The sequence below is a fragment of the Gopherus evgoodei genome, chromosome 2, assembly GCF_007399415.2.
Source record: "Gopherus evgoodei ecotype Sinaloan lineage chromosome 2, rGopEvg1_v1.p, whole genome shotgun sequence".
Taxonomy (NCBI): Eukaryota; Metazoa; Chordata; order Testudines; family Testudinidae; genus Gopherus; species Gopherus evgoodei.
Window position 1 is genome coordinate 280,299,477 of NC_044323.1, and position 23,795 is coordinate 280,323,271.

The window sequence follows — 23,795 nt, forward strand, 5'->3', positions numbered from 1 at the left end:
TTGTGTTATTTTTTTAATGAAAAAGCAGAAACAGAAAACCAAACATTTTTCATTTTAAATATTAATATTTCAGGAAAAATGTTAGAATTTGGATATATACATTTGAAAACCAATGCTTTTTTTTACTGAAAACCAAGTATTTTCTTTTCTTTTCTTTAATTAAAACAAACCCTGAATTTTTTTCACAGGAAACTTAGAAAAAATAAAAAATGTTTTGATATTTCCCATGAAGATAAATTGCATTTTTTGACCAGCTCTAAAAAGAAAAGCAAGTTTTTCCTTCAAATGTGGAATTTATCCCCAAATGACCTTTTTCTGGGTCCAGCAGTGATAATTTTAGTTCTGGTCCGCTGATGTTTCCATGGCACCATATGTCAGCTTGTGAACAAAGAGGACCAGCAGCACTAGCCTTCCCCTGCTGAAGAGCTGGACGCTGTATTTATAATGATACACAGAAATGTTTCTAGCTCAAAGACCAAGCTCAAAAGCACTCAGCATTCCACTCCCCTCCTCATTGCTGTGCAAAGTCCCCATCTCTCTCTGCCTCTCCCAATATTTCTCTGCCCCCAGGTCTCATAATAACTCTGACATGCACCAAACTTCTACTTCTCTCTGTCTCTCAATCCCTCAGATACTCCAGCTCTGTCTTTCAAGATGTCTCATCTTCCCTCTTTGCTTTGCATACGCCATCCCTTCTCCAGCTAATCTATGTCTTCACCTCTCTTCACTCTGTCTCCCTGATCCCTCCCCCTCCAGTTCCCAGGCTCTGCCTTCCCATCATCAGCTCCCTTCCCAGTCTCTGCTTCCCTCTTGTCAGGTGCCCCTGAGGTCTCTTACAGAGCTCCCCTGCCCCCAAGTCTCTCAACTACTCTGCTTCTCCTTCCCTTTCACCCTCCCAGTTTTCCCACCTCACCCTTTGCTTCCCCCCAGATCACTTTTTACCTGTCCAATTTCCTCAAGAACCCCCTTTGCACTTGTTACCCCATCCTCAGTACTCCTGTACCCAAACCTCAACCCAAAGTCTCTGCCTGTGGTGGCCCCGCTCCCAAGCTCATCACCTCTACTGGTCTCCCCCTTGTCCATCTTTCCCTCTGTTTCCCTTCCTCTAGTTCCTCTCAATTGCCCTTATCCAAGGTCCCCCTGTATTTCTCCCTCATTCCCCATCACCAGACTGTACTGTTCCCATCTCTCCAATTTTCCCCATGTAACTCTTGCCCCGCTCCACAAGCCTCCTCTCCCTACACTCCCCCCACTGCCCCTCTCACCTCATCTCCCAATAACCTCGTGTGGGAGCAGGCAATGGAGAAGCAGCTCCTGTTGCTGATTAGGCCAGACACAGCAGGACAGGCTCCCTCTCTCAACCCCTCTAAGCTAGCATTGGGTGGCAGGAGGGGGTCTAAACAGGCGCAGCCTTCCACTTTCCCAGCAGGGCATACAGAGGGGATCCCAGAGGCATCGGGTTCTGTTGTAGTTGCCTCTCTTCTCTGTGAGTAGGCTGTGAGGTAATATCTTTTATTGGACTGACTTCCGTTGGTGAGAGAACTTGTCTCACCAGCACGGCTACAACAACACTGCGTACAACAATGGAAGATCTCTCTTTTCTGTGTGATTGTTAACTTAGACAACTGTGAATATTACAGCCAACATTTTCCAAAGTGACTGGTGATTTTGCATACTGGAAGTTTTGGCTTCCTGACCTGAGACTAGGGTGACCAGATAGCAAGTGTAAAAATTCAGGACGGGGTAGGAGGTAAATAGGTGCCTATATAAGAACACAACACCCCTACCCCAAAAATTGAGACTGTCCCTATAAAATAGGACATCTGGTCACTCTATCTGAGACACCTTGAAGGTTGGCTTGATTATCAGAGGGAGGGTGGTTGGCACTTCTGAAATATTTCTAGTAAAAGAATAACATAAAGAACAATTTTAGCCCATTGGTCAATGTGTTATGTGTGCCTCTTGATGCTAGATCCACAGAGGATGTGATTCTGTTAGGGTATGCCTACACTGCATTGTAAACTTGGGCTCAGACTCTGGCTTGAGCCCAAACCCCACTATCATCCACACACAAAACTGTCTGATTCTGATCAGCATTCATGCAGGAAGTGGGTCCTAGAACCACCTCGTGGGATGGGCCTGAGACCAACTCCTGCTGTGACTCAGGGCCAAGACCCATCATTTTGCAGTGTTGATGCAGTTCAAGTTGAAGACCTGAGTTAGAAGGTCTGAGTAGCGCAGTGTGGACGCACTAGCACAGCTGTGAAACCTGGGCCCAGAAACTGTAAACCCAGGTTTACAATGCAGTGTGGCTGCTCAAGTATAGGCTTGGAAACACGGAGTTCACAAGCCTGGATCCCACAGACCTGGATTTACAATGCAGTGTAGACATGTCTTTATTACAGTTCATTGGGGGTGAAGCTTGCCCTTCAACTCAGGCTGTAGAGATTCTTGCTTTTAGTTCCAGAGGTTCCCTGGTTCTATAACAATGTCCTCAGAATAAGTCTGAATATTTTCCCAAAAGGCCTGAACTCCCAGAGTATTCATCATTACGGCCAGATTCCAGGATTGCAGGAGCTGGTAGATAGCTGCCTTGAAAATCCTTTATTAAAGTAGAAGAATTTTACATCATTGTTCTGAACTGTGCTTATGTATATTTGTGCTCTGGAAATTAAGGCACGTTGCTGAATGAGTGAACTGCCCTTCACGTGATGACAAAATTATAAAAGCATATCCCAGCAAGGTCTCAGTTTATTGTTCCTGAAGAGAACATTAGCCAATATACTGCCTGAATTACAATTCTGTGCTCCTGCTAAGAGTCTCAGTTTATTTAGACAAGATGAGGAGCATTTTATATTCATTGAGCTACAAGGAAAAGCCAGTTCTCAACGTCTTGGCATCTCCTGTAGTCACTTATACCTGTGTAAAGTAGGCCAGATGCTCGGCCCACAAGGATGCTTCCGCAGCTCCAGTGACATAAAGCAGCCTTAGACCCAGTGGCTCCAGCCCCAAGAGAATTTCTCCGAAACAGAAGAATCTGCCAGTGGTGTAGGGTCTCCATAACTGCTCATAAGTTCCCCTCCCCAACATGCTCTAGATTCCCTGACAAATGGGCAAGTTTAGCTGCAGGAGATCTTGGCCGGGACTTGGGTAATCCCCAGCTGCAAGACAAGAGGTAGAGCAGCTATGAATCTTATTCAAGGCTATTTTTATCTACATTTTAAGATTTCTGTTATTTTTATAAAAGTCCCATAGGCTTCTGCATATTTTTAAGAACATGAGTAGGTCAATCTAGAGTTGAGCAATAACTGATGTTTTGGTTGGGGGGACTGAACTGGAAAATTGGGGGTGGGGTGGGGGGAGGCTCAGTTCACACCAAAATTGATTATTATTTGTTGCTTTTCTTGCCCAAAACAAAAAATAAAAAAATAAAAAGAACACCCAACAATTAAAAAGAATTTGGTTTGGGTCAAACAAAATTATCTATTTGACTGAAAACAAAAGTTTTTGTTTTTTCATTTTGTTTTGGGTTAAATACCAAAACAAACCACCATTTTGAAACAAAAAGTCAAAAGGAAACATTTCAAAGTAGCTGAAACAAACGGTTTTTGGCTTTATCAAAAAATCAGTTTTTTGAAGCTGAAACTAGTTGCTGAAATCAACCCGGAATTTGCAAACGGTTTTGATGTCCTGAAAAATTAATATTTCAGTGAATTTACTATTTGCCAAAAATACTTTGCCAGCTCAAGTCCCACTGGCTTCAACAAGACAACTCATATACTTAAAGTTATGCATGTATTTAAAGTATCTTGATGAATCAAAGCTTTAATTAGAAACTGTAAAAATTCTGCCTTATTGTTCTTTACTCAAACTTGTGTATACATGTTCTGCTAGTCTACTGAATGACATCTGCAATAAAGAACGTGATCTGTGGTCATATACAAAGCAATGTACATTAATGAGATTATTAAAGTTAGAATAGGGCTATGAAATTAGGAGTGGGAGAATTTTGCAGCTTTGCGTGGCATTGGAACTGGGTGGATTTTTATTAACTCAGCGCAAGAAAGAATTAAAGTGAGTTTGTGATAAAACAAAAAAAAATGTGACTGTGTAAAAATGGCCTCTGCTTATTTGGCATACTTGATCCCTGCAGTTTCTTTGCATTCTACAGTACGTGCTGACTTTACTGAACAGAACATGTTTCACTACTTTTAGCAATCTATCATTAGTGTTATGGAAGAACCAGCTGGATCCTACCCTCTTTTTGCATCACCCACAATACTGTGGGATAATTTCTCATTAAAGGTTGATCCAGGCTATCTTCAAACTTCATGTTACTTTGTGGAGTAAATCGAGCAGATTTGAACTAAACTGGATATCTCCAGCAAGCAAATTCTGGAGGCACAAACACTGTGCCTTCCTTGAGGTATGAGAGTTGAGAACACTTTGTGCCACAAATAGAATTCTCAAGTATCAGAGAGGTAGCCGTGTTAGTCTGGATCTGCAAAAGCAGCAAAGAGTCCTGTGGCATCTTAATAGAAATAGATGAAACAGAATTCTGGCTCTATGTTCTACATATGCTGCATAGGTGGTGAAGATTAGCAGGGTCCATTGCAACGGAATCCACCGCTAATGGAGATAGCCAGTGCCTCCCTTAGAGAAGGCACGTTGCTGACTTCTGTAAAGGAAGCTGATGATAGAATTCAGCTCAATTTACTGCACAACGTACCATGAAGTTTCTAATTGCAGGATCTTTATTACCGGTGGCATAAAAAATACAGCTTCATTTCCAGATTCCAGCTTGAGTTTGTAGCAATGGTAATTAGAAAAACAGTGTGTTTATTAATTAATGTATTTAGTCTCAATCTTTATATTGCATCTATCAGTTCTCCCTAGGTACACACAAACTTTAGGAAAACAGCTGGTATCATTTTGATGTGTAAAGATAATTAATCTGATCGGAAAGCAAGTAACAGAGAAAGAATAAACACCACAATGTCATTTTTCTGAGTCCTTTTTCCAAATGTAATTGTATTTTAAGGCCTTAAAGAGCATGTCTTTTTTAAAAAGTGCCTAGATGCAAAGCCTGCAGACATATCACCATTGCTATGGTAATCAATACATGCCTATGCCCCAACCCACCTTTCAAGATCCATGGGTCCTACACATGCCTATTACAACATGTAGTGTAGCTCATCCAGTGCACCCCAATAACAAGTATGTGAGTGAAACCAGACAATCACTATGCTCTCACGTAGAAAAATGACAAAAGCCAAAAGCACCATTTTCAACAAAATGATCACTCCATATCTGACCTCTCAGTCCTCATCTTCAATGGAAACATGCACACCACCTTCAAAGGATGACCCTGGGAGCTTAAATCCACAATGTTGCTTGGCCCTAAAAATCACAGTCTTAATAAAGACACTTAATAAAGACACTTGATTTATGTAGGGTTGCCAACTTTCTAATCGCACAAAACCAAACACTCTTGCCCCGCCCCTTCCCGAGGCCCCGCATCCACCTCACCCCTTCTCCAAAGCCCTGTCCTCCACTCGCTCCATCTCCCCTCCCTCCGTTGCTCGCTCTTCCCCACCTTCACTTACTTTCACCGGGCTGCGGCAGGGAGTTGGAGTGCAGGGTGGGGGGTATGGGCTCTGGGCTGGGGGTGGGGGCCAGAAATGAAGGGTGTGGGAGAAGGCTTTGGGCTGTGGCAGGGGGTTGGGGTATGTGTGTGGCGGGTCAAGGTCTCTGGCAAGGGGTGTGAGCTCTGGGGTGGGGACGAGGGGTTTGGGATGCAGGAAGGGACTCTGGGCTGGGCAGGAAGTTGGAGTTCAGGGTTAGGGTCCCGGCAGCGCTTACCACAGCTCCCAGAAAGCACCCTCCAGGTCTTTGCGGCCCCTAGGCACATGGGCGGCCAGAGAGACTCTGCACCCTGCCTTGCAGGGTCCCATTGGTCGTGGTTCCCAGCCAATGGGAGCTGCAAAGCCGGCGCTGGGGGTGGGGGCAGCGTGCGGAGCCTCTCTGCCTGCCCATAAGCCTAGGCTGCCAGAGCCCAGAGCAAGGTTCTAGAGCGAAGGCTTATCTCTCTCACCAACAGAAGGTAAACCAATAAAAGATATTACCTCACACACCTTGTCTATGTAAACCTAACACTTTCTTATTCAGCAGATCTATTTGTTTTGTATTTTCAGGGTCAAATAGTCTGAGCTTAGTGACAAAATGTTTTTATTGCTTTTTACTCCTCTTAAAAAACTCAGACAGTAAACAGTAAAAGGGTTCTATTCCTTCTTGTGCTTCACCAACAGGATTATTTAATAAGTGCCATTTATTTACACGTGCAAATCCACTGAAGGCAACAAGGTTATGCAGATGGTTGTGAAGGAAAGGACCCGGCTTCACTTCCAGACCTCACACTGAATTTGTAGGGTTGGCAGTTACTTTGCCGTTCGGAAAGACACCAATCCAGTGAAAGTGCATAATTTTAAATACATGAGCCATCCCATTGATCTGGACCATGAGGTGGAAAACACTAACAGACAATAAACGGGAACCCCCAATGCTACGCCTATGAAGTTACTTTCCAGAGGAGAACTCCACTTTAAAATGTCTTAGGTTGCCATCACAGCCATCATTAAATATACAATTTGGGAGTAATGTTAGGCTGCTACTTGAGGTATTTTTTTATAGGGCACTAGCCAAAAAATATAGCTGAAGTTTGAAAATGTACATATAAATATTCCTTAACAACGGAGGGACAAGTATACTTCTGGCAGAAAAGAAAGTTGTAAGCTATCGAAGAAAATCAATTCTGAGCATGCTTACTGGGCATATTTAGATTTTTTAGAAGAAGACTGAAGCCTCATTCGCTTTGTGTCATCACACAGGGAGTGATAACATTGCACATGCTCTTTTCCAGCTTAGCAAGCACCAGGGCTGCCATTCTCAGCTGGCTATGGGGGATGCTTTATAGGAAGCAGATTGTAACCATTTTATTTTAACAAATACAGTAAATCCCTACCCACATTATCAGCCCAAAAGCTGAATTTACATTGGCAATAACATGAAAAATATCACAACTTCTTCAAAGTTGCATCACTCCATATTTTTTGTTGTGTTTAGCTCTTTTCTTCAAATTTCAAGATTTCATTTAAAATAAAACTATAGTTCCAATCCTGAACCCTTTGAAGACAATGGGAGTTTTGCCACTGACTTTCAATGGTAGAAGGCTTGAGTCCTTAACAAGAAAAAGACAAACAGAAAATACTACATATGGGCAATGCAGCCCAGTTACCATTGCTCTGGGAACAGTTAATTTTAATTTTAACTATGCCACCTTGCTTTAGCTACACAGTGGAGTTGGAAAGGGAAGACAAGTAACTGACATAAGCAATGGTGCTTTAAACAGACACAAACAGTTTCTCACGAATCTCCGAATTGTGTGCTTGAAAGTGCCATGCCATCTTTGATAGGAACGATTGATTTTTATTTTATTTAAGATCTTATTTTCTGAAGGGGAGGGGCTTTTTTATAGAGTTAATCAATAAATGGAGAAATAAAGAAGAAATTAAAAACATTATGAATAGAATTTCAGACGATTCATCCTAGGAAATGTAAACTTTGCACTCCAAAGGCAGAATCCTCATTTACATTAATGAGATCTGGCTATGTAAAGAGGCCTTGAAGTGGACATATAAGTAGTTTGCTCCCATTCTATGGCCTCTTGCAGTGCCATGGGGGTGTAAAGTGGCTGTGGTGTAAAAGAGTACCAGGTCCTTAAGGGATAAAATCCATGACTATATAATCCGATCTGCTTTATAAAAAACAAGGTCGTATTTAAACATTTTTTCTGAAATCACCCTCACTACATTCTTATCTTAATGACTGCTGACAGTAAACAGAGAGTAGTCCTTCCTGCTCTTTGTTGTGGAAGGTTGATATGTTTGAATGAAAGGTAACAATGAAGTGCAGTGAATGAGAATAACTTTGTGTAGTCAACAAGGTAATAATAAGAGTTGGCACTTACATAATACCTTTGGCATGAAGTTCTCAAAGCACTTTGCAAAAACATTATTTACCCTTACAGCACCCTGAAAGATGCATTTATATGTATGTTTGTAAATGGAGATACAGAGAGGTAAAGAGACTTGCCAAGGTCACACACACAGCATGGCAGTGGCAAATTCAGGAGTGGAACCCAGAAATCTTGATTCCCAGTCCCTGGTTGGAGCGTACATGAGATATCAATACCTCCCATATAAGACCACAAATGTCTATCATAATAAATTAGATTTGATATGTATTGGAACGATCTCTATAATGATTAGAAGTCTCTAAGGATGTGTACATACATTATAGATACAAATTATTAACACTGATACCCATTAGATATACTTTCACATAAGTAGGGCCCTACCAAATTCACGGTTCATTTTGGTCAATTTCACAGTCATAGGATTTTAAAAATCATAAATTTCATGATTTCAGCTATTTAAATCTGAAATTTCACAGTGTTGTAATTGTAGGGGTCCTGATCCAAAAAGGAGTTGTGGGCGGGTTGCAAGGTTATCGTAGGGGGGTTGTGGTACTGCTACCCTTTCTCCTGCACGGCTGCTGGTGGCGGTGCTGACTTCAGAGCTGGGCAGCTGGAAGGCAGTGGCTGCTGGCCGGGAGCCCAGCTCTGAAGGCAGCACTACCGCCGCCAGCAGCAGAGCAGAAGTAAGAATGGCCTGGTATGGTATTGCCACCCTTACTTCTGCGCTGCTTCCTGCAGAGCTGGGCCCTCAGTCAGCAGCCACCACTCTCCAACTGCCCAGCTCTGAAGGTAGCAGCGCAGAAGTAAGTGTGGCATGGTATGGTACTGCCATGCTTACTTCTGTGCTGCTGGTGGTCGGGTGCCACCTTCAGAGCTGGGTGCCTGGCCAAAAGTTGCCTCTCTCCGACCGCCCAGCTCTGAAGGCAGCACGGAAGTAAAGGTGGCAATTCTGTGACTGCCCTAAAATAACCTTGCCACCCCCTGCAACTCCCTTTTGGGTCAAGATCCCCACTTTGAGAAACGCTGGTCTCACCTGTGAAATCTGTATAGTATAAGGTAAAAACACACAAAAGACCAGATTTCATGAGGCGAGACTAGATTTCATGGTCCGTGATGCATTTTTCTGGCCATAAATTTGGTAGGGCCCTACACATAAGACAAAGGCAATCACATACGATATAGATCTTCTTCATTTGTTTGAGTAACAGAGATGGGAAAACAAATAGTTTTTTCTTTAATTAATCTCTTTGTTGCACATTTAAGGTAGATAGTATTTTATAAATATTTTTCCACACTATGTCTCTTATTCATAGAAAGACTTACCAAATTATTATTAATTATTTGTGTGTGGTTATGCCTCCAGGCCCCAGTCATGGTTCAACACAGAACAAACACAGAACAAACAGATAGTGCCTGCCCTGAAGAACTGACCACCAAAGTAAATCAGCAGAGATTGGAGAAAAGGAGGAATAATAACGTGTCAGTGATGCAAATCTCTTCCAACAATATGAACTAGGATAGCTGCATAAATACTCTCTATGGTGCCACAAGGACTCCTCGTTGTTTTTGTGTAAATACTGCAGTTCTCTCTCTCTCCGTCCTTGTTTACAAAAATCAAAAATATTCTTGGTGAAATCCTGGCCCCGTTAGAGGCTCCCATTGATTGTACCCTCTAACTCCAAGAGGACTATGCATTTAGAAACAACGTAGGGTGTCTAAGGAAAAGAACATACTTTGGCATATGAAGTTGTAAAACAATGGGAAAAAATCAGGTAAAAAATAAAAAATTGCAGTAGATACAATGATCAAATCGTGAAACTCATGTTCACTTTGCATTCAGATTCATAATTCAAAACAGGTAGAAAATATGAATTAAATTAATACTAAGAGCACCAGGATGAGAAGACAAACAAATAAAGCCCTAAACCCTCTGGATTACGTGCAAGGAAAGCAGTTTTTTGCAGTAGCTGATAAAATGGCTGTTGCTGCACTTAAATGCTTCAGAGGTTTCTCAGAATGCCTCATTGCAGTAGTGGTTAATTAAACTACTCAGCAGCCCCACTCTCAATTATTAAAAACAATCAGTCTGTAAGCACCTAGCGAATAATAGTGTTATAAGAAATAGCCAGCATAGATCTGTCAAGAGCAAAAGGACTGCAGTAACTCAGATAGTGGTTATGGGCTGGGTGAACAAGGGTCTGTGACCTGCAAAGATTACGATGGTCCTTCTGGCCTTAAAGTATGAGTCTTTCCTGCTAGGCTAACTGTGTGAAACCCTGCAGTAGGAGAAGCTGGCAAATGAAATGCCAATGAAATTCAAGGACTTCTTAAAGTAATTGCTTATAAACAAAACTTGCATGATGAAAAGTTATTGTGACAGCAGGTGACAGTATGTTTCTATAGTTAGCATTGTGCAACATGGTATTGGCTTCTTCATTTGCTCTCTTACAGTTTAGGCAGCAGCGCATCAGCATCATCAGATATAGATTCAGGTGTTTATAAAAATAAGATTGACATAATTTATTCCAAATGACTGAAATCAGAGCAAACCAAAACATGGCAGAATGAGCAGATTTCCAAACATAAATCAGTGCTTTAACCTGGAATGTACTTGTAACATTTTGTAGAAATGCTGAGTAATCGTGCTGGTTTTCCTAAATCAAAATCAACCCTAGACTCTGATCCAAAGCTCACTGAAGTCAATGTGAGACTTTCCATTAACCTCAATGGGCTTTAATCAGGCCCCTATGCAAACTGCTGAGTGCCTTCTGTTCATTTAGCACCTAGCAAGACTCCTTTGGGCATGGCTCCAAGCTATGCTGAATGCCAGCAAATCAATGGGTATTGGGAGTGTTAGCATCTCTCTGGTTCAGGCCCTACACGCCAGACTGATCACATTTACTCCTGGCTTACATCAGTGTAACTGAGACTGGAATCGATCTGTAAATGTTCAAGTATACATTGTACAAATAACTGACATATTTTGCATATGTGCCCCTGGCACTGGGCTAGATTGTAATATCACAGTCTGCCCTGAGTAGGAAGCTATACTGCACCAGGAGCAGACCAAAGAACTCAGAGAATCATGCTCCCCTGCTCTGGAAACCCAATTCCATACAACAGCTTACCCCAATATGTGCCTGGCCAACTACTCTTGTAGCGAAGGGGGAAGAGCCCAAACTCCTCCCACCCCTGGGCTTCCTCTCCGCCCACTTGCTTACAGAGGGAAGTATCAGTTGAATAGCTGCAGCCATTCCTCCTTCCAGGCCATGGCCAGATTCAGAGGCTGGGCAGGCAAGAATACAGGAGTGATATGGGGATGTTACCCTCCTTTAATCTCTTGCATATCTGAAAAAGGACCATGCCAACCCAATCCATTCATGATCAGTAACTACCTTGGTGCACTATGCTAGCAGGCAAGTGGTTTTTGTTGGAAGTTGCTATTTTGGCCAAACCAGCACATCCCCATGTTTTGATCATGGGGGAAAAAATTGCCATCAGAGTGATTTTGACAATATTCTATCAAAATGATCATACTAACCTCCCCTGAGGGCAAGTGCATTCGTCTGCTGTTATCTGAAACTCAGTGATAAAGCTCAGTGATAAAAACAGGCTTCATCCATGTTCTGCCTGGATTACTCCATTTCTGATGAACTCTCAAAATGCAATCAATCATCAAATGGTAAATATGACTAATGCATTTGTCCTATGTAGCACAGTATTGCAGCTGCTCCAGAGGAAAGTATATCCAGTTCTAATCTAATTATGCTTTGACCCACTGATACCCATCGGGATATAAAAAGAAACAAGTTCATAATCCAATCTAAAAAAATGCAGTCAGTTTATAATTCACCCCAGGTAAAAAATGGCAGTAAAACTTGACAGTAAATTGTGCTATGAAGGAGGCTTTAGGGCTAACGAGTGAAACAGTTTAATCGTTTTCTGACTTTCAAATTCATATTGGTCTTTAAAGCAATTTTAGACTAAAATATTTCAAAGGATACTGCCAAGGTATGTGGCAAAATTCCCACACTGATATCAACAATAAATTATTGGAAATAATGAAGGTGGAATGTGTTTACAAAATCTTTTAGCCCCGTTACACATGTATGCTAGTTTATTATTGTAAGGTTGCCATTTGTCATCTTTTTTTATAATAACTCTGAAACATGTCTGGAAAAAAGCCAACCATATAAACATAAAGAACTGCATAGCCTCTGCAAAGAGATTTATTAAGACAAGGATCAAATTTCAAGTCTAACTAATCTCGGTAGTGTTCCTTAACTCTTTTTAAAAGCCCTGTTTAATGTACGTAATTTAGACTTGATCCTCCAAGCCATCAGTTTGAGTAGCTATTTCTCACATGGGTAGGCTCATTGACTTATGTGAGCAATGGTTGCAGGAGTGGAGCATAAAAATCCAGTTTATGTACATGGCTTACATGATTATCTTGCAGCCTGTCAGAATTCATATCTATGGCATCATCTGCCTGTATTGTATATTAATATAAAATCCAGTGAATTGTTTATTCTTCTCTATATTCCTGACGCAGATAATTTACTCTTTATATTTTATAATCCAATAGAGGAAAACACAATCGTAAATATCATACAAACAGACACTCTCTGGGAATTCATTTATAGGAATGTCTCCAGCAAACTTCACCACATCACAGTAGCTGACCGAATAAAATAAAAAGCATATAAAAATGAGAGTTCTGTGTTTAGTGGGGTAAGGATTTTGAGCCCTATCTTGCAATACTTACTCAGGGAAAATTCCTAGGGAAGTCAACAGAAGTTTTACCTTCACCAGGACTACGGGATCAGACCCTCTTTGTGGGCTTTCACCTTGGCACGTATTGAACATTGCCTGTACAGTTCTCAGCACGCCCAACTAGAAGTCAATGGGAGATGAGAATTCTCAGAATCTTCCAATAGGTGCTGGGCACTTTGCAGAACTGGGCCTGAGTAGAGCTAATTTTTTTTTCTTTATCTCATTTCTCATTTCACTTCTCTCTCTTTTCCTCCCCTCTTCCCCTTTCTCCCTGAAAGTGCTATCAGTAAATCATAGATTAAATAATATTTTGGAACAGCCATGGAGGGAAATTCACATAACCTCTTGAAAATGACCACTGGAGAAAATGGTGAACTGTGGACAATATTTATGTGCATTAAAATGTGTGCCTTCAATAACAGAAAACATAGCTGCCCCAAAAGGCAAGCTCTGTGCGTCTAATGTTCAATATTACTGAAGACTTTCAGCTGCATCTGAGTATATGCTTCTCAATAACAAATGTAATTAATTAGGATAAAGAGAAAACAGAACACATGCTACTTGACTTCCCTCTTACACCACTATAACTTCATTATTTTGATGGAGTTACTCCTGATTTACACCAGTATGAGTAAGAAAAGAATCAGACCCATTGTCCACATGGATATTACTGTATAAGCTAATTAACTAGCTATGCTAATATAGACCATGCTATTGTATTCAGTACCGTATGCAATATTTTCCCTGCATGAAATCCCCATTGAAGTCAATGGAAAAACTCCTATTTCCAGAAAAACTCAGAATTTCACCCTCTGTCTTTTCCATCATTCCCAGCATATTTTAATTAATGTAGATGGTCTAATTTAGGTAGCGACATACCTTCCTGTCTATCCAGATGGCTAAATTATTACAGCTTCCATAACATTATTAGAGAAACAACATGGGCGAGGTACTATCTTTAATTTTTATTTTATCTTGTATTGTCTCACTGTCCTTGTCTCACTAATGTCCTGGGACCAACACAGCTGCAACAACACTGCATGTAATATTATTAGATAGTCATGGGTCAGAGAATCTGATGTTTACAACCTGAGTAAAATAAACCATATGATAAAAGAGACAGTTTTATCTGGAAGATCAGGATAACTGAATTCTCCTACAGACTTAATGTCTGACCTTGGGCAAGTCATTTAAACTATCTGCACCTATCTGTAAAATAATATTGACAGTGTTATGGGGCTTTAAGTCATGAATAATTTTAAAATGCTTTGGAAGCCTCAGAGGGAAATGGCTATAACAGTGCAAAGGGACCCTTTGGGTTGTATCTTCCCATGTGAGTTTACAGAGCCTCGTACATTGTGGACATGCTAAGAATAACAATACGAGTTATTCTAAACTACATGATAGGGCAGCCATCACATCACTACAACTTTATAATGTGCTGCCCTTACGCAATGAATATTGTTTAATGGTTTCCTGTTCCTTCACTTTACATGAAAGAAATCAATACAGTGTACAAGGTAGATAATGTGATTTGAATTACAATTCATTGTCTTAGTGCAGTACCTGATTGCATCTTAGTGCAGTACCAGCAAACTTATTCTAAACTATGCCTTGTCATGTAGACAATAGGTCCGATTCTGCGGGGGTTCTGAGCACATCTAACTCTCATTTACTTCACAGGAGCTGAGGGCATTCAGTGCCTGGTAGGAGTTTCTAAGCACCTGGCAGGATCATGCCCACCATTTGGACTGGCAGAGTGAAAGCCTATGGAATATCAAATTAAGCTGGGAGATGAGAGAAGCTGTTATTGGAAGTAACAAGAAACCACAAGAGGGAGCCAAATGAAAATGTTCTACATCCAAAAATAAAAAGGCAAAGGGTGTTCAGCACCAAGAGCCAGAGGAGAGCGCCCAGTGTCAACAGAGGTCACACGCCTGCCAGCTGCTGGCTTTACTTACTATTCTATTCCTCCTCCACTTTAATACAAAATCAGAAAATAAAATAGTCTGAACTAGGTATTCTCGGAAACATTTTTTTGATGGGGGTGGGGAGGTAGGGAGAGCTATAATATTCTTGTATATCTCTATATTCCCTTAAATCAGGAGACTGCTTAGTGGGGGGACAAAGAGGATGGACAGAAAAAGAGAAGAAAAAAGAAGAAAAAAGTGAAATGTCAAATAAATGTTAATATCCTTTCCACTGGCAGGGAGGTGGAGGATCAGGTTAAATCAAATATTCTAGTGAAGAAAAAAGTTCTGAAGCAATTTATAATTTGATAGTTTAAATAACTGGGTCTGTTAACGTGTAAAACAAGACCCATGTATGGAATAGTGTGTGGAGAATATTACCTGGTTCTATATTTTTAGTTCATAAAGACAATCATATAGCAAGTAGTTTATCATTTTGCATGGTTCAATAGCATTTCATTCATATAACTGACTAGGTATTATGCTCTCAAATAGAAGGGATAATTGGTCTCTTTCTCATGTCTATGTTATGAATGACCCTCCTTCCCCAAAAAAAGATTAGTTAGCTGCACTGAAATGCATGAAGCAGATTATACAGTATTACTCGTAACAAAAAAAGATCATGGAAGTATATTTCTGTAAGTGAAACTGGATCGGGGTGGAATTTTTTAAAACCTGCCATAGACAATTATTTTGATTGTTATAAGTATTCCTTTTTGTAATATATTTAATTCTATGCAGCAAAGACTTTGCAATTCAGTTCATATTCTAATAGCTAATGCCAAGTAAGACACTCCTGTATCTAAATCATAAAAACATTAAGAAGCAAAGGCAGCCACTCAGACCAGTGGTTACAGTAAATGAGTGCAATCAGAAATAAGGCAAGGTTCCTAAAGGTGCACACAGTGACCAGCAAGTCAAGGTAAATAAATAAAATGGAACAGCTGTAGTACTAAAGGACATAAGCAGAATCAACTGGCTACCAGGAGACTGGTTTGAGGCATCTGATTGCCAGGAGAGCCATCTAGTGAAAACTCCTAGTGTAAGAATGTGCACACCTTCTACTTGCATGTCTCTTACAGTCATGTGGCAACAACAGCAGAAGACACAAATGAGGCTAGATACTTTCTCCAAATAAGAAAAATGACACTATTTTTGTGCTTTCTTCTGGCTGAGATTAACTCCTGCCTTACCTCTCCTCTCCACTTTAATCAGTCACGTTTACATGATAATCTGATCTGAAATACTGGGAGCACAGAACCACGACATTCTAGAAGGGGGAAAAAGAGCATCTGAATGACTGAGTTCTGCATTGCTGCCCAGCGAGTGGGAGAAAAAAGCTTAGCAAAATGTCAGATTTCCCAGTTTCACAGGAATGTCACAATTTTTAGTACATTAGTGTTTGTAAAGTGATTTTGAAATTGCAGGACAAAAGGGGCTATGGGAGTGCTAAGTAATATTAGTCCTTAATTTACTCTCTCTATCCTTCCTTCCTGCCCCTATGCAGTTAACATTTTCAGAACTGAGCCCCCGTTCTTGCCCGAGCTTGTCCCACAAGGAGTCTGTCAACCAGAAAACAGCACATACAACCTCCACCAGGTAATAAACTCCCTGTCCCAAGTGAGTCCTTCAAAGTGCCCAGCCCAATACACTTCTGTTTGACCCAAGAAGACCCACCTCTACCAGCAAACCAATGTTGGGTGGTTTGACAGTTTGGATGGCTGCCTAAGAACTGGATCCAAAGCCCTTTGAATTCAGTGGGAGTCTTTCCATTATTTCAATGGGCTTCAGGTCTGACCCTTGGATGTTTCTTTGCACATGAGGAGAGGTTAACTTTACAGCTTGGAAAAGCAGCTGCTAAGGGGGGGGTATGATAGAGCTCTATAAAATCATGAATGATGGAGAGAAAGTAAATAAGGAAGTGTTATCTACTCCTTCACATAGCACAAGAATCAGGGGTCACTCAATGAATTAATAGGTGGAAGGTTTAAATCAAGAAAAGGAAGTCTTTCTTCACGCAACCCACAGTCAACACGCAACACACAGTCAACCTGTGGAACTCATTGCCAGGGGATGTTGTGAAGGCCAAAACTATAACAGGATACAAAAAAGAATTAGATAAGTTCATGGAGGATAGGTCCATCAATGGCTGTTAGCCAAGAGTCTCTGTGAATCTCTAGCCTCTGACTGCCAAAAGCTGGGACTGGACAACATAGAATGGATCACTCGATAACTGCCCTGTTCTGTTCATTCCCTCTGAAACACCTGACCCTGGCCACTGTCAGAGGACAAGATACTGGGCTAGATGGACCATTGGTCTGACCCAATATGGCTATTCTTATGTTCTTATAGAAAAGAAAGTAATTAATAACATTTCACACTTATCTACACTTTCCATGCCAGCATCTCAAAGTGCTCCACACACCCAACACCCTGGGAGGTAGGGTGTAATTTTGAGAGTGAGGAAACCAAAAGGCACAAACAAGAGAAGTGATTTGACATAGATGAGAGCACAGTTGGGAAGAGGCGTCAGCATGGCTGCCTCCCAGTCCCTGTGCTTTAACTACTGGCTCAGCGCTTGAAGCGAGAAGGGGAGAAGTGACAGGGTGCCCCAACTTCCCCCTCTCTCTCCCAAAAAAGTGTTTCAAGGGGCACCAGTGAGATATGTGGAGGGAGGGGTGGAATTCAGCAAACCCACTTTTACATCCCCCTTGCCCCAATTCAGACGCTTAACCCAAACCATGCTCCCTCTCCCAGGGGGCTTTCCCACTTCAACCAATGTCTCTTATCTTTGTCCTTCTCCTCCTTGTGATGCACATTTCAATGACTAAAGAAAGAAGGGGCTATTATACCTCCACCCCCCACACATCCTGGGGCAGAAGTGCAGGCTGGCTGCCACGTTATGAAGAGGGTACCTGGTTGAGGGAAATCACTGCCAGCCTAGGGATGACCAGCTGCATGATGAGCTGCAGGAAGGAGGTCACCAGCCCAGCCAGGATGGCCCAGGTGAGGGGCAGTGGAAGCATGCTGTAGGTGGCAAAGAGGGTGAAGAGCACGTAGCCGATCCCGTCGCCCAGAAGCCCAAAGCCCAGGCCAGCAGCCAGGATCTGCGTGGCCATGGCCACCCAAGTCACCACCCCGCTGTACTGCAGGTAGGTGTAGGAGGTCGTGTCCTTCCTGACCACCACTAAGGCACAGATCACCACCTCGATGCCAGTGAAGAAGCCCAGCAGGATGCCCTTGATGGGGTCCATGGGGGCCGAGGCCAGGGTCAGGTGGAGCAGCAGCAGAGTCAGCTTGGTCAGCACGTCCAGGATGTTCATGACCACCTGGGACTTGCGCCGCTGGCCCAGGAAGTAGCGCTGGTAGAGGCGCTCCAGGTCCCGGGACTTGAAGGAGTTGCGCAGTGTGGGGAAGATGACCCCGCGGTAGGTGTAGCCCCAGCTGAGGAAGAAGTCGGAGTTGCTGGGGGCGCAGTCGAGGTGCAGGAAGCCCAGGTCCCCGCTGCTGCTGGTGCGCTCCGGGAAGACTTTGGTGCCCCCGTTGTTGTGGCGCTCGGACGGGCGCCGCGCGGGGTGCGGGTGGGGGTGGTGGTTGGGGCAGCAGGAGTCCTGCGAGCCCAGGGCTTTGCCCCCGCTGCTGCTCCCCCCGCTGCTGCTGCTCTGCTCCTGGATGAAGCGCTGCTCGGTGATGTGGCGCACCGCGGTCTGCCACAGCAGGCGCTGGGGTCTGGCGCGGCCGCTGCAGGGGGGGGTCCTGTTGATGGTGTACAGCTCCTCGCTGTCGCTCAGGCACCGCACCTCGGAGAGCTCCATGGCGGCTGGGGGGCAGAGGCGGGGGAGGAGCAGGAGGGGGTGCCCGGGTGGGCGAGTGTCACATCGAGAGGCGGGCGGTTAGCGGAGGGTGGCAGGGCCGGGTCGCCCCATGCCTGGCGCGCCGGCCGCCTCTGGCAGAGCCGGCTTGGTGCCCTGCTGCATGCCGCGAGTCCGGGCTGGTTTATTGGGCGGGGGAGGGAAGCGGGCTGGTTGGCTCTGCCGCCGGTTGGTTTTTAGCAGGTGCAGCCACGCCGCTGTGATGTCTGGCTTGGCACCGCGCAGCGCAGGGAGGAGGAGGAGGAGGAGAGGCCCATGGACCGGCAAAGTGCCCCCCCCCCGTCCCGCCCCCAGGCTCAGCGAGGCAACGTCCCGGGGACGGAGTAGCCTTGGTCCCATCCAGGGACCAGCTGCTGGAGCACGGAGCGGGGCAACATGCACCCACGGAGTCTGCAGCCCCGGCGGTCCGAGCGGGCAGCGCAGCCCCCCCGGGGTGTTGCTGTTACTCTCCCCGGGACTCGGGGCACGAGGGACTCATTGACCCGCTGTCATCCCGAAGGCGCCGGTCCGCAGAAACCATCCGGGCAAGAGCGAGAGGAGAACAAAACAGCCCAGCAAGGTCTTTGCCGAGGTCATTCATGAAACCTAGAAGTGGGGTGCAGGCAGCTCCGGGGCACGGGACGGGCAGGGCATTGAGCGGGGCCGCATCCCTGGCTGGGCGGCAGAAGCAGCAGCATCCTCCCGCGCGGGCTGCAAAACGCAACTCCGGCCCAGCGGGACTTTGTTCTTTCTCTCCTGCGAGCGGTGACTTGCAGCAGCACATGTCCGGCTGGGAGGGCAGCTCTGAGTTACGGGGCGCCCGCCCCAGTTGCGAGACTAGGACCGGGCGCCATGGCGGGACATTGAACAAAGCAAAGCAAACTCTCAGGGCCCCGCGAGGAGCACCTCGGAGCGCGGGTTGTTTCCGCGGGACTTGCAGGCGAGCCTCCGAGCATCCCCTGGCCCCGCCACTTCCCACGGGGCCGGAGAGAGAAGCGTGAACGGGCGCCTGCAGTGCCAGCTGCCCTCAGCGGTGACTGGGGCAGCCGCGGTCCAGGTGTGGGACCCGGCCGGGAGAGAGCCGGGCGGGGGTTTTCTCGCTCTGAGAAGTGCTGGCGGCCGCTTGGACGAGGCTGAAACTCATGAGCTCTCGGTGCCCCTGGGCTGACTCCAGATCCCGTCCTTGCAGGCAGGGGTTGGCACGAGCCCTGCAGCGCGCGCGGCTCCCCCGGGCAGGCGGCAGGGTGAGCAGGGAGTGGAGTGATTCTCGCGGGCCGGCATTAGCAGCAGCAGCGCAGAGAGCATTAGCGCCAAGGATAGACAGGATTAGCGGAGTAAAGACCCTGCTGCGGTGGCCAGGCTGCCGCTGCTGCTCCAGCTGCTCCTGGAAGAGGCAGGCAGAGCCCTGCACGGTCAGCTGATGCCCAGTGACGTCAGGCTCTAGTGTATTGCACCCCCCTTCTGTCCAGCAAAAGCAGGACCATCCCCAGTGCAGAGGCTGCAAGTCAGGACCTGCCCTGGATTGGTTCGGCTCGGCTCAGTTTAGAGGCGCTGTGGAAGCCAGCCACTGACTCTCTTTGGCACTGAAGGAACGGAACTGAAGTGTTTGTTAAGTGCTGAGAATGGGGGGAAGAGATCAAGAGAGCCAGCCCCATCCCCCCACCCCCCCAAAAGAGCCTGCAGTGTAAAGAACAGGCACACAGAAATCAGCATGCACTGGGAGAGCCAGAGGTGGGTAGGACTTAGTGACTTCTGCTTCCCCTCCTCATTATTAAACTCACTTCTGCTGGACATCATATAGAATAAATAGGTTTTAGGAAGGATGTCAATGGCTAGTTATTATTTGTATTACAACAGCCATCCAGAGTATCCACACACTCCCAAAATCCTCACAAGGAGCTTGGATGAGCAGTGGGCTTGGTGAACTGGAATGGAAGATCATTACACTCTTAGGAAGATAGGATAGAAAAATACGCTGATATGCAGTGGGACTGTAACAAATGGGTCATCAAGGATTAATACATAATAATAAATAATAATAGAAATAATATCTGTACTCATATTGAGCAGTACTTCACTCCAAGAATCATCCCAATAAAGCCATTGAGACTCTCTGAGGATGAAACTGCTACTCAATATAAGAAGCGGTATCTTAACTATGGACTCATAATTATTATGATTGATAATAATAATATCCCAAATCGTAGTAGAAAAGGGATCTCATGTCTAGTCTACTCAACTCAGTATAAAAATCACATTTTAACAAAGGAAACAGGGACAAACATCATAATATGATTTAACCAAACGCTCATTTTTCAGTTCAAAAACTGCATAATATGAAGGTAATATAAGAAGCTGTAAATTCTCTAATGTTATTTTATTAATGTATTAATTCTCTAATTGTAATCTTAATATATTAATATATTATAATGTTGGTTGCATTTTGTGGATCAGATCCTGTTCTTACCTGGGGTTTTGCTGAACCCAAAGGTCCTGGTAACTTTACTCTTTGAGAGGCAGTAGTAGGAAATAAATCAATGGGGGACACGACTGTCTTGCTGATAGATAGTCGATGCAAACAGACAAACAAAAGTGCTTTCACTGAAAGTTTCTACTGTATTTACTCTCCAGCATAATCTAAAAGGGAGGACACGTGACCTGCCCATGTGTGTCCTCTGTCCTGTGACCCGCTACCCCCCGCCCTGTGCCAAGACAGGACCGCCATGTTCTCCGTGCCCCATGTTACTGCGGGGTGGGAGCTCTGTCCTTTCGCTGTGCCTCCCCCTGGATGTTCAACCACTCTCCCTGGCAGCCAGACCTGGGTGGGGAGCAGGACAGAGCTGCTTCTCACGCAGCTGAAGCTGGCCACTCCAGTCACTGACTCTGTACAGCACAGCAGCTGCCTGAGAGACCCTGGCTGGGGAGGCAGCAGCAGCGGTGGGCCGCCCCACACCTGGGCCCAGCTGCCAGGGACAGGGGCTGAAACATGCTGGGGGAGAGGAGACTCTAGCTCACTTATCCCCTGTCTGCAACAGCCGGGCATGGGTGGGGGGTGACCCACCACCACCACCCCAGCCAGGTTCTCTGTAGCAGCTGTCACCCTGCACAGGGCAGCAACCCTGAGTTGCTGGCATGAGAAGTGGCTGGTCCTGCCCTTCCGCTCCCTCCTGGGCCCAGCTACCAGGGACAGAGGCTGAGAAAAGCCAGGGGGCAGGCACTGGCACAGCAGGAGAAGAACAAAGCCCCTCTCCCTTTCCCCCTGACAGGCTAAGCAGAAATTGGAGGGAGGGGAAGGGCACTTGATCCTGCATTCCCCCACACTTGTCACCTGTGCTCAAGACCCTGGGTACATCTGAATCTGGTAATTTGGGGTGCTATATTACTCTGCTGTGGAGAGGCAAGAGTCATCTATGGTTTTGAGGAAGTCTCGAGTGGATGATTGTATACGTCCAGTGGCCAGCCTTCTGTCTGCAGGGGGACTTGAGAGGTGTCCAAAGGTTGGTGTCCACCATGCTCAGATTTCTTCCTCTTTTTATATCCAGTTTGTTAGTATTGCAGAGCTTGTTCAGAAAAAATAACTACTGAGCAGAAGCTAAGTCAAGTGTGGAGTTTTGCAGCCTGTAGTTTTCCATCAGTTAACCAGCTGTATTTCACATGGCAATAGATAACGATTGCCAGACCTCCCATCTGGCAAAACCATATGCTTCGGCAAAAAGCTCAAGTCTGGACGGCACAAGGTCATGTTTACTCCCCATAGTCACTTGCTTCCCCCTCCTCTGCCAGCCTGTTAGTTGTGCTAAGGCTGCTACAAAGGCCTCACATCTGTTTTCAGCAATAAGCATAACAATTGGTATTCCAGCTGCGGGCAGTGGTAAAGAGCCAACTCATGCATTAAAGTCAGCAGCATTATTTACATGAATAAGGAAAGCATATTTTAGAACAAAACCTTGATCATTCGTTTGTCAGGGGTGAAACCTCTCTCATTTAGATTGTCTCAGTGTATTTTCCAATTCTAGTGGTATGAGATAGCATAGTTAATGGCATTATCGAGAGCTTATTGTACCTGCAAATATTTATAGGCCTCTACTTCACAGGTGCTGAGCACCTGTACTTTTTAATGAAGCTGATAAGAATTGCAAGCACCTCTGTGGAGCATAATTGTTCTGAGTCTACCCAAAGCTGAAGTATCAGAAGGGTAGCTGTGTTAGTTTGCATTGTAAAAGCAGCAAAGAATCCTGTGGCAGTCCAAAGCTGAATTTATTCATTGGGCGTCTTTCCATTGATTTCATTGGGTTTTGGATTGGGCCCTTGAGTAGTAACCCCTGCTTTTTTTAATTCTTGTGGCCTGTTTGTTTAAAGAAGGCAATAAAATTCATACCCTTGTCAGCATTATAGATCCCATAATTTTGGTCATAGTAGAGGTTTGACCCAATGAAGTTGGCCAAAATTCCCATTCTCTGCTGTTGTGAAGCAGGCTATGTTCTAATGGTCTTTACTCATGTGAGTAATCTCATTGACTTCTATGGAATTGCTTATGTAAGGATTGCAAGACAGGCTACATGATTTGTAAAAGCACTTGGGGATTCTTCAGGAAGGGCGACCTTTAGATATTGTCAAATATGTGCTGCTGTAAATTGCCTTACTTAAACCTTAATAGAGATTTGAAATAATTATTAAAAAAGAGAAAATGAATAAATAACATAAAATCCTCAGAGCAGACTAACTTTTTGTGTCCTCAATACCCACCTTGTCAACAACACTCTTCTTTCTTTTCCTCCAATACATTAAAGGAAATAAACCGTAATTTTTGATATTGCTTGATATTACCTTATTACAATCTGTTTATCCTTTTTCTCAGTTGTATAGCATGGTATTGTAACCCACACACCTCCTTGGGAGAGAGAGGGCAGGAGAGAGAGACTTAGTTAACAGCCAGTTGACTTTTAACCCATGCAGTAGAGGCTTATGCAAGAGGTCCCTGGTTCAATCCTACCTGCTGACAACCTAGGACTGTTAGCATTACAGTATATTTCCTGTATGAAAACATGAGGAACTAGATTAAAAACTGTAAACCAGTTGGTAAAAACAGTCTAACTAATTGATGAGAACCATGGTGACAGAAAAGAAAGAGTATGTGGATTGTGAGATCGGATAAAGAGAACAAGG

General features: G+C 44.4%; 1 protein-coding gene across 1 annotated transcript in view; it reads right to left on the bottom strand.

Moving 5' to 3' along the window:
* The window catches only part of ADCY8 (adenylate cyclase 8), a 187,119-nt gene extending 165,644 nt beyond the window's left edge, over positions 1–21,475 (bottom strand). Inside the window, exon 1 of the mRNA XM_030553838.1 lies at positions 17,694–21,475. Coding sequence (XP_030409698.1) covers positions 17,694–18,593 — 900 coding nt within the window. The 5' untranslated portion in view covers positions 18,594–21,475. The remainder of the gene's footprint in view (positions 1–17,693) is intronic.
* Positions 21,476–23,795: the final 2,320 nt, after the last annotated feature.